Raw genomic sequence first — 11,707 nt, 5'->3', positions numbered from 1 at the left:
TTTTCTTGTTATCTGGTTGGGAATTATGTTATCGGCAATATTGTCAAACTGACGGTATTGGGCGCAGCCAGTTATTACACCGCCAAATGGATGATGCATGCCTTCGATTCAACCAGAAAACCGGAACCAGAAGATGAACCTCAGATAGAGGTATGGAACTTTTTTCTTAATAACTTTGACAACAGAGAATACTAGTAAAGTCTATAGAAAGAAGGGGTAACAATGTTCCCTAAAAGATAAAATCCTGTGATTGTAAACGGGATCTACAGATATCAGTATTTACCTCAGTTCTCCAAAGCTATGTGCAGTGATCATCCATGAATCTCACCAGGTGGACCTCACACGGGAAAGGGTTTTAATAGCATTGCCTGAGATGTGGTATTCTTGGTGGGATCCTTAGTTAATCATTTTAAAATACGGTACTTATTTTTATTCTTTTGGTATCTTGTAGGCTAAACAACCGATGAGACAGATTGGAGGAAAAACTGTCAGTCTGACGCAATCCGAAATGTGCATCGCCGCACAGTTAGTGGGCCCACTCAACATGGAGGTAAGGGAAAAGGTTACATGGAAAGAAGTAAACTGGGGAAGGAAGGACCAGGACAGTGAAGAAACCTGTATATATCCTTTTAAACCCCCATTACTTTATAGTGCTATTCCTTTTTGCTTTGTCTAATATTTCTAGGGTTGCATTGTAGAAGCAGTTTTACAATTGTGTTTATTCCCTGTAGGTGACCTGGAGTGACATCGCAGGTCTTGACAATGTCATCGAGGCCCTAATAACCAGCGTCATCCTCCCTATAAGAAAGAGACACCTGTTTCCAAAATCCAGGCGGATGCAGCCTCCTAAAGATATTGCTCAAACCCTGTATGCGGGACTTTTTGGGTTGAATCTGTTTCACTTATTAAGGCTTAAGGTGCTCCATTCATGACTTAGTTTATATGTACAAAGATTATCTATATGGAAGCAATTTGGTGAGCCACAAGGCTGTCCAATTCTGGCCCTCAGGCAGTTACCGTCAGGATATCCTTAGACTCGGTAGAGTTATAGAGACACCTGCTCTGTTCACCAGTAAATTGAAAGTACATTTTATCTGTACTTCTTTTTACCTGTAGCTGATTGTGCTGTTTGTGCTCACTGCAAGGGAGTTAACATAATGGTATCTCTATCTGGGCAGGTTTCTTTGCAGTTAGGCTGTATAATTATATCTAGATAGGTTAGTAACTGTGTAGTTATGAGAGGTGGCAAACAAAAGGCACAAAAAAGCACAGAAATAAGTAAATGAGGTGCAAAACCTCCCAACCTGTGCGTAACAGGTAGCAGAAAATGTATTTGTAGGCGGTGCAAAATATAAGAGTAAACTATAAAATCTGATACCTGAAGTAAAAAAGTAGAAATCTACTTTAACATAATATGAAAAGGACTTGGTACAGAACGTACGAGTCACGCAGGTAAATGTTGCAGAGAAGTAGACAGTGTTACTGAGATCAACAATGTTTCGGCTTGGTAGCCTTTGTCAAGGGTAATCTGCAGAGTGACTTGGAGTGGTGCCAGTTCTTCTTTTTATGTCCCTCTTATATTATGTTACAATACATTTTGACGTTTTAGCTTGGCATAAGATTGCTGCGGTATCATTTATTTGTATTATAGTATGCACCTCCAAGAAATACTTTCAAATATTTAAAAGGTTATACATTCTTGCTAAACAAAACACCAGAAGGATGGCTTTTTTTTGGGGGGGGGGGGGATTATTTCTTTGTAATGATTTCTTTCAAACTTATATAATTAACTATTAGAAGCTCTTACTCCAGACTGCAATATGCAGAAATGTGCTTGATCGGAGGCTATGTTCACTTGGTACCCTTTATATTTTTAAGCAGATTAAATTACTGGAGCCTTTAAATATATTATTTTAATATTGTTTAATTACTAAAGGTACGCCTATTGTATAAATAAATGTACTGTTTTTTATACAGGTGTCCTTCTTTATGGACCTCCAGGTTGTGGAAAGACTCTCATTGCCAAAGCCACAGCCAAAGAAGCCGGATTGCCGGTTTATTAATCTCCAGCCATCCACCCTGACCAACAAGTGGTATGGAGAGTCTGAGAAACTAGCAGCTGCTGTGAAGCTCCAGCCAACTATCATTTTCATCGATGAAATAGGTAAGTTGCACTTGGAAGTCACCAATCTCTAGCCATGCCAAATGGTGTATGTATTAGACTTCAATGTGATATTAGACAACTGGTGCCCAATCAATGGGCATTAATGAGTCTTTTTATACATTCATCATGCTTGACTTTTTCTTTCTCTCCACACAGGCTCTTTCCTTCGAAGTCGTTCCATGAGTGACCATGAGTGACCATGAAGTGACGGCCATGATGAAAGCCCTGTTCCTAAGCCGTTGGGACGGGCTGGAGACAGGCCACAATTGTCAGGTAATATCTCGTTGGCATTACCTTAATATTTTTTATAAGCAAATCTTCCAAACTAGAGTACATTGTTTAGGATTTTAAGCTAGAGAACACACATATAAGATGTTGTATTGATTATGGACTGTCCCCATGAATGCGAAATAACATATAACCTACAGGGGGCCTAGTGAGCTCGTGACGTCAAGTGAGTAAAGATGGCTGCCGCATACTCAATGAGACATGTGCTTTTGAGAAAGGAAGTTGCCTAGTGAGAACTGTGACGTCGAGTGAGTAAAGATCGCTGCCGCATACTCAATGAGACATGTGCTTTTAGGAGGAAGTGAGGATCTTTGGGTCACTTCCTTACACAAATAACCACCTGTAGTGACCGCCTCCTAGAAATGACCCTTCGGTATTGGCTGGGTTACTCCTGTGGGTGGATACTGGATTTAAGGCTATTTAAGGTTCTACCAGTTAGTTTAGAGGTAGTTTCATGACTGGGTCGGAAGAAGCCAGGTGTCTTATTTGAGGAGCCCTATGTACTTCAATTGAATATGCGGCAAGGAACTCTCCTCATTGTTTCAACTTTTATGCTGAGCCATTTATCCTGTGTAAGCTGCTGAGTCTACTAATAGAGCTAAGTATATTTGTATTGTTATTTTTTGTGTGTAAAGCTATTATACTGTTTAGTTTTGGTTTATATATATATATGGTTTCTTCAGCAATGTATGTCTAAAGCATTTGACTTATGTTTGTTGTTTATTTTTAGTAAAGGTTTGTTTATACTTTCATTGAGATTTTGCCTTGTCTGTTTATTCAAGATATTCACTGATATTTATGTGATTGACCAGTATACTTATCTATATTTAAATTTGGGTATTTGCATAACTGTATAAATTTACATATTCCCATAACAGATGTGTATCCAACACTTTAAAAATACAGATTGTGTGCATAAGTGTAGTTCCTAAAGGATTTTTGAGGCTCTAGGATTTGGAGAAGATATATACCATATAGTATTTCTTATGTTTCACTTTTGTTGTATTTTCATAGGTTATTATCATGGGGGCCACTAACCGACCTCAAGACATCGATCCAGCAATACTGCGGAGGATGCCAGCCAGATTCCTGATTAAAAAACCAGTATGTAACTAAAATGTCTTTTTAAAGGAAATCCTCGTGTTAAACTGGTGTATATCCATCTTCTAAATAATCTCAATACATCAACCTGCAAAAAATGTTGCATGACAAATAGAACTTTAGTAAAAAGAGGAGTTGTTTATATTTTAATACAAACCCATTTTATGACCTGCATTAAACTTTTAGTAGCTATTGTATAAATACACAACTTTTCCAGCCGGTTTTAAACCAAGTCACTATTGTTACGATAAATAATAAAGATAATTAGAACTTGCGGTTCTCTTAGATAGTGATGTATGGGTCAAATGCTACTAATACTAAATGCTACTGAAGAAACAAGGTTATTTAAAGTTTGTTTTAGCCTCTCCATAACAATGAATTCTTCATATATTTTCATATTCCTATACTTCAAAATGCATTCTTGTTGGGATTAACAAGACTAATTAGTAATAGTTTTTCTACAATGCTGTTTTCATCTTTTTTTTTTTCTAGTCTACGGCACAGCGTCAATCAATTCTCAGTCTCATCTTGGAAAATGAAAATGTAAGCAACTTATACTTTGATATATGTGATTTTTATGTAATGGTTGACTATTCCACCAATGGCCTAAGAACCGTCCTGCTCAGCTGGAACTGCCTCAGATAGTCACCCCTTTCCACAACATACTGTTAAATGTCAAAAATCATAAAGCCACCATTCTCTGGCTACTGGTATAATATCAATCTTTTACAAGATTCCTAGGCAATTGCGATCTTTTTGCACAATGCATTTTCAGTTGGACTCGATTCTTCTCAGTCTTGTTTGACTCTTTTCCTTTCCCTAAATGTTTAGAAAAACACGCCCTTGTTTACTCCTTATGAATCTATATCACCCGGCTTTGGTCTCTTGATAGTTATTTAAATGACACTGGGGAAAATCACCAATTAATTGTCCTTATGTGTCCTAATATGTTTTCTTTAGGTGAATGAAGATGTAGACCTGCGTGAAATTGCCGACTACACCAATGGATTCTCAGGAAGTGATCTGAGGGAAGTATGCCGTGATGCCGCTCTGCTTTCCCTCAAAGAATATGCAGACAGCCATTCAGACGATGGGTATGTGTCACCTCTCTCTCTTATATTAACGTATTGCATATGAAACCCCTATGTAATGTTTTTTGGCTAATGGTAAACGTAAGAAAAGCCTCAGTGACACAAAATACTGACGTGACAAAGTCAAAGCAAGATGTGCCATTTTGATATAGTAAGTGCGTGTTATGGCGCACACACTCTGTCCTTCTCAGAGGAGAAACCCACATAGACCTCCTGTTTTTTTTTGTCCCACTGAATGATTGAGTGAATACAGTCCAGAGAACTTTACAACTTCATATTGTAGAGTTGGCTCCACCAAGCGAATCATTGTATCATTTGTCAGCATCTTCACACTTTGTAAACTCAACTCGCAGTAAGTTAGATTTCAGAGTGACAATGAGCTGATAACAAAACTATGCCCACTGACAAACTAATTTTATTTCTTCTTTTCTAGCTTTTGTCAGGATAGTGTAAAAATAGGACGGCTACACTTACATAAGGCAATAGAAAGAATGTGCATGTTCCAGGAGGCAATGAGCCAGGGAATCGGCATGCTGTCCTAATACACGAAGCCTAATGGATTGAGAGATAACCAAGACGTGTTGGTTCTTAAATTGGACTCATAGGATTATTATTAGTAATAGTATCGTTAGTTATAATTTGTAAGTTGTAGTTTGAATAAAGTAGGTTAAGGCCAAGGGCAGTGTTATCTTTCTGTTTAAGGTTGTGTGTGTGTGTCTTCTACAGAATAGTGTAAATAGTTTTCCTCTTAAGACGCTTAATTCAATAACAGAGCTGCAGAACCTGCGTGTGTTATATAAATGTAATTCAATAGTCCAAAAACATACGCATTTTATTCCGGAAACTAAATGAGTGCATTGCCCATGTGTGTATGAGGACAAGGGTATGTACTTATGTTATAGGTTTACAGGGAAAAGAAAAGCTATGCGTGGTAACATTTCATTGTACAGGGCAAGAAAATTAGCCTAGAAGGAAGGATATATATATTCCTTCTTAATGACCATGAAAAGTAAAACCAAATCTCTTGTTCTTCTGCGCCATTCATAGACTAGCGCAAACGTCCAGTCCTGTGAAGGCTTAACGTATGGACAAAATTCTGATAAAATGCAGACTAGCATTGTTAGAAATACTTTAAAGCTCTACAGAAATGAATTGTCAGTCTTATCCTCTTAAACATGGCTGAGGCCTTCAGAAAACGTTATTAAGGCAAGCGAGAAGATCCATCCAGAAACATCACCACCTACTGATGGAACAGTATATAAAACATAAACTGGAGACAATAGTTGTTGCAACAGACTTAAAAGACACAGTGTTCCAAGATGCATACGATATGCACTTTTCAAGTCCAGGAGTCTATAAAACATTTTCACTTGAATAAACTGTTATAAGTTATTGAGTTTGCTTTGGTTGGAAAAATCCAATATATATATTATGTATGTATGAATGAATGAAATGAGACACACACTCATTGTATATGTATATACTATATATGTACAATGTATTTCCAGTTTGCTCAGGAGTCACTCATCACAGCCCTCTTTCGCCTCATCTTTTTGTCTGTTGCATAGAGTTCTTTGTTGAACCGATCAGACGTATTGAGAAAAGAGGGATCACCGGGTCCCGACGTCGGATCAAGTCGCTTTTTGGAACGCAACATCCTCGGACCATGAGCTCTCCCATTGGTATACCGGGATTGATGCACGAAATTGATGCCTCGGCGCTGTCCTTGTAAGGACAGTAAAGAACTATATTGCTACGCTCCAGTGCCACTAAGGTTCATGAGGAGCGGTGTTTCCTGCTGTCTTCGGCGCTAGCTCCACCTCACGATTGAAGTCTTGTATTCCTGGTAGCTATAGGGAAAAGGAAACAGCCTCTGGAGGGTGTACCCAGTTGGGGTATGGGTAGGTCCCGTCACATTGGTGCTTCCGGAGAGTGATTTTACCACTTGCAAGATGGCGGCGCGTCCTTATAACAGAGTTGGAAAGTTTACTAGAGGGTCTCCAGACTCTCTTGAGAACTCTGGCTCCACTTTCAGATTAAATACAGTTACTGCATTCAACCATACAAGTCAATGGAGCCCAGCTTTCTAATCACAATGTGATTAGTAAAACATTTAATAAGTAATAAAAAAAATATGAAAAAAATTAAAAAAAATTAGTAACATGTTAAAATTATTATGCATCAGAGGAACCATCCAGTTCCATCAAAATGTAAAAAAAAAAGTCCAAAAACAAATATGCCCCAAATAAAAAAACTTTTTTTTTAATGGGTCTATGAAGAAAATTCAAGTATATATCCAGGGTATTTTTATTATAGCTGACCGGGACATGGATAAAATGACTTTAGAACATGGTCTGGCAAGAGCCTTCAAATAATTTTTTCGGAAATATAGACTGTATGTTTTGTGGCGGACATTACATCCAGAAGATCGAGATTATACATATTACTCTAACTGTCACCATTCATTCTCCAGTATAGATATGATCCTAGTATTGAAGGATGAAATATATAATAATTACTTAACTTTTGGATGAAAATAAACCTTGTGATACAACATACATAAATACTTGGTGCACATTTAAAAGCGTCATTCGTGGACATCTGATTTTATGTGGATCTATATAATCTTCCAGATAATAGACATAAATGAGACTTAATAAATACCGTATTTGCTCGATTATAAGACGACCCCCCAAAACCAAAATTTTAATTTAGGAAAGAAAACAAAGCCTGAATATAAGACTACCCTATAAGAAAAACGTTTTAGTAGTAAATATTAATTAATGTAAACTAATTTTCATATTTAATAAAAGCTATGATTGAGAAAAATATATATTTTATATTTGCCAACCCCCCCCCAGTTATGCACATCTGCCCCCAGAAATGCCTTATACCCCCGTATTTGCCACTCTGCCCCATGATGTGCCTTTTAACCCTCTATATGCCACTCTGCCTCCAGAAATATCTTATACCCTCCTATATGCCACTGTGCCCCATGATATGCCTTTTAACCCCCTATATGCCCCTCTGTCCCATGATATGCCTTATACCCCTATATGCCCCTCTGCTCCACGATATGCCTTATACCTATACATATATATATATATATATATATATATTATATATTTATATATATAATGCTAACAACAATCACACTCCTATCAAGCCAAGGCAGCCAGTACATGCTGGAACCTGTGGATGATAGTAGTGCGATTACAGCCTCCCTATGCCATGCTACCACCCCGACCCCCCTTACACATCCATGCTATCACACACACACACACTCATTCACAAACATTTAAATACTCATTCATTCCATACTTGTGCAAAAACCCTCCCCCACCCCCTTACCTGAACTGCAGATCTCCCACTCTGCAGGAGTCCGGCTGTGCGAGCAACTTCTCTGGCCCCGCCCCAGATGAAGGAGGGGGGAGGTAGAGTTATGTGAGGACTGTGCTAGCTTCCTGTTCTCCTGGACGCTGCTCGTGACCCAAGCCCGGTAAGCAGCCTGGCCCAGCAGAATGAGGTCTGATTAGAAGACGACCTCGATTATAAGACGAGGGGGATTTTTCAGAGCATTTGCTCTGGAAAAAACCTCGTCTTATAAATCGAGCAAATACGGTAAATATCTACAATCCACTAAAATCCTAAACATCTTGATATGGAAAGAGTTAAAGTAAAAGAATTTTAAATATGCAAGAGGTGTCTAATTAAAAAAAAATGAATGGTTCTATGGAGTAAATTGGAGTGGTCGGTTTCAAAGATAGGACTGATCAAAATGGGGAACAAAAGCGCACTTTACAAATGTGGCCTTTTAGCCCCCAAACACCAGACAAACATGGGTGGTATCACTGTACTCAGGAGATGTTCCTGAACACATATTGGGTTGTTGTTTGATAGTGACGGAAACCTGGAGCTATAAACAGAGCCAGCCTTTAATGTTTTGGCGCCCTGTGCGGACTACTGATCTGACGCCCCCTTCTCAATACCCCCCCCTGCCCGTTCTCACTACCCCCCTCTGCCCCTTCCCATTACCCCCCCTCTGCCGCTTCTCACTATCCCCCCTGCCTCTTCTCACTATCCCCCCTCTGCTCCTTCTCACTACCCCCCATGCCCCTTCTATCTACTCCCTCTCCATACTTCTTATTATCCTTACTTCTGTCTTCCCGCTCTGCCGGCATTTCATGTTGAGGGCCGGAATATGATTTCAGAGTGAGAGTGAGGGGTGCCAAGCGGTTCCTGAAAACTTCATGAGCAACCGCTCGCCAACCCTGCTGGGGACTTAAATTAAAGCATTGTTTTTTTTTTACTTTATTTAACATGAAGGATGTTAAATAAGATTTAAAAAAAGCCAAACAAAAAAAACGATGTATTAATTTAAGTCCTGGGCAGGCGCCCCTGCTGCCATGGCGCATGACGCCGGCCCTGGCTATAAATTTATACCTGAAGTACAATTTGTGTGAAAAAAATACAAAAAAAATACTACCACAAACTTTGGCAAAGGCTGGTGGAAGAATCTCATGCATGGAAAGGGTTAGAATACTAGCATTTGAAATACCTTGGGGTGTCTGGTTTTTAAAATATATGGTTTGATGGGGTCAATTGAATTAGCCGGCTTCAAAGATGGCCCTATTAGAACATGGGGCAGTAGGACCAGAAGTAAACGTTCCATGTTAAAAAATGCGCACTTCCTAAACGTGGCATTTTACCTCCAAAACAACCTGACAAACCCATGCATGGGGGTATCATTGTATTCAGGAGATGTTGCTGAACACATATTGGGGTCTTGTTTGAAAGTGACATACATAGTTACATAGTTATATAGGCTGAAAAAAGACATGCGTCCATCAAGTTCAGCCTTTCCTATATTAGTTAATTTGTTGCTGTTGATCCAAAAGAAGGCAAAAAACCCCAGTTTGGCTCTTTCCAGTTTTGCAATAACCAGGGAAAAAATTCCTTCCTGACCCCAAAATGGCAGTCAGATTTCTCCTTGGATCAATAAGCTGTTTCCCCATAATTAAAGATTATATCCCCCAAGCATCCATACAGTTGCTGTTTAAACGTCTTTACAGACTCAGATTAAATTACATCTGCAGGCAGAGAATTCCACATCCTTATTGTCCTTACTGTAAAAAACCCTTTCCTCTGCTTTAGACTAAATCTGCTTTCTTCCAGTCTAAATGCATGACCAAGTGTCCTGTGCATAGTCCTGTTTATGAACAGATTTCCACACAATGGTTTGTATTGGCCCCGAATATATTTATATAATGCTATCATATCCCCTTTTTCTAAACTAAACAGATTTAAATTTGTTAACCTTTCTCCATAACTATAGTGCTCTATTCCTTTTATTAATTTTGTAGCCCGCCTCTGCACCCTTTCTAGTGCTATGATATCCTTCTTTAGAATAGGTGCCCAAAATTGCACAGCATATTCAAGGTGCGGCCTTACCATTCATTAATACAGAGGCAAAATTATATTTTTAATCCCGCAAATTAATGCCCCTTTTAATACATGACAATACCTTACTGGCCTTAGCAACTGCTGACTGACATTGCACATTGTTGCCTAGTTTGTTGTCTATAACAGTTCCCAAATCCTTCTCATTTGTCGTGACCCCTAACTCACTACCATTTAGGGTATAGGTTGCTTGTGCATTCCCTACCCCGAAGTGCATAACTTTACATTTATCTACATTGAATTTCATCTGCCATCTGTGTGCCCAGTCCCCAGTCTATCTAGATCCCTCTGCAGCACTGTAATATCCCGATCGCACTGCATTACTTTACCTAGTTTAGTGTTATCCGCCAACACAGAAACATGACTTTCAACGCCTATTGCCAGGTCATTTATAAATATGCTGAATAAAATTGGTCCCAGAACAGAACCCTGAGGGACACCACTTTCGACCAACTTGAAAATGTACCATTTATAACAACTCTCTGTTCTCTATCTCTAAGCCAAGGTTCTACCCGAGCACAAGAATTTGCATCTAGACCAATTTCCTGCAGTTTGAATACTAACCTATTGTGTGGAACCGTGTCAAACGCCTTGGCAAAATCCAAGTAGATTACATCCACTGCAACCCTCTGATCTATACTTTGACTTACTTCTTTGTAGAATGCAATTAAATTAGTTTGACAGGACCTATGTTTCATAAAACCATGCTGATTTTTGCTAATACTGTTCTTCCCAATGAATTCTTGAATATTATCCCTAAACAGCCCTTCAATATATCCATTGCCATAGGTTCCTCCTTAATATATACTGAGGAAAAATAGTTATTTAAAGTTTCTGCTTTTTCCTGGTCCTCCTTAACCAACACTCCCATCTTTTTAATGAACCTACTTCCAGGACCTAAACCTAAACTAGGACAGGCATGTCCAAACATTTTTCGAAGAGTGCCAGATTTGATGAAGTGAACATGTGCGAGGGCCGACCATTTTGCCTGACATTTTTTGAACAATTAAAATTAAATGCGCAATGTGTGACACCCTCCCCTACAATCAGGGGCGTAACTAGAAACCTCAGGGCCCCGGTGCGAGAATCTGTTAAGGGCCCCCCCCACCCCATCTATCCCTTTCTCACTATCTCCCCTCTCCCTCCCTAACCCCCCTTTCTCACGATCTCCCCTCTCCCTCCCTAACCCCCCTTCTCACGATCTACCCTCTCCCTCCCGACCCCCCCTTCTCACGATCTACCCACTCCCTCCCTACCCCCCTTTGTAGGTCACTTACCGTCAACTCCTGTATTGGGAGCGTGAGGCGTTTGTCTTGGGTGCCGGCCTATGACGTCATATGCCGGCACTCAGCGTGAAGCGCCGGCACCCGAGACAAACGCCTCACGCTCCCAACACTGCACTCTGGGCAGCGCTGAGGCAGGCAGCGAGCAGAGGAGTCCTGGATCTCTGTCAGTCCGGGGGACCCAAGAGGTGCCGAGCTGACTGGCAGAACTCCAGGGCCTGGTCGCAGTCGCAATCCCGGTAGTTCCGCCACTGCATAAATTTCTTCATCAGATGCCCTTCTGGCTGTGTGTGCCGGCGCAGGGAGAAGGAAAGCCCGAA

The 11,707-nt window shown here is 39.9% G+C and overlaps 1 protein-coding gene across 1 annotated transcript; it reads left to right on the top strand.

The window, feature by feature from the left end:
* Positions 1 to 2,377: 2,377 nt before the first annotated feature.
* On the top strand, positions 2,378 to 6,376 carry LOC149288591 (outer mitochondrial transmembrane helix translocase-like). The gene is made up of 5 exons (XM_089491338.1): positions 2,378 to 2,437; positions 3,467 to 3,556; positions 4,046 to 4,096; positions 4,514 to 4,647; positions 6,235 to 6,376. The coding sequence occupies exons 1-5, from the start codon at positions 2,378 to 2,380 to the stop codon at positions 6,374 to 6,376; spliced, it is 477 nt and encodes a 158-aa protein (XP_089347464.1).
* Positions 6,377 to 11,707: the final 5,331 nt, after the last annotated feature.

The sequence above is a fragment of the Sceloporus occidentalis genome, unplaced genomic scaffold (assembly GCF_023333645.1).
Source record: "Sceloporus occidentalis isolate IW3139 unplaced genomic scaffold, rSceOcc1.0.p SCAF_50, whole genome shotgun sequence".
Lineage (NCBI taxonomy): Eukaryota > Metazoa > Chordata > Lepidosauria > Squamata > Phrynosomatidae > Sceloporus > Sceloporus occidentalis.
The sequence above is the reverse complement of the archived record's forward strand: the minus strand, read 5'-3'. Positions and strand labels throughout refer to the sequence as shown.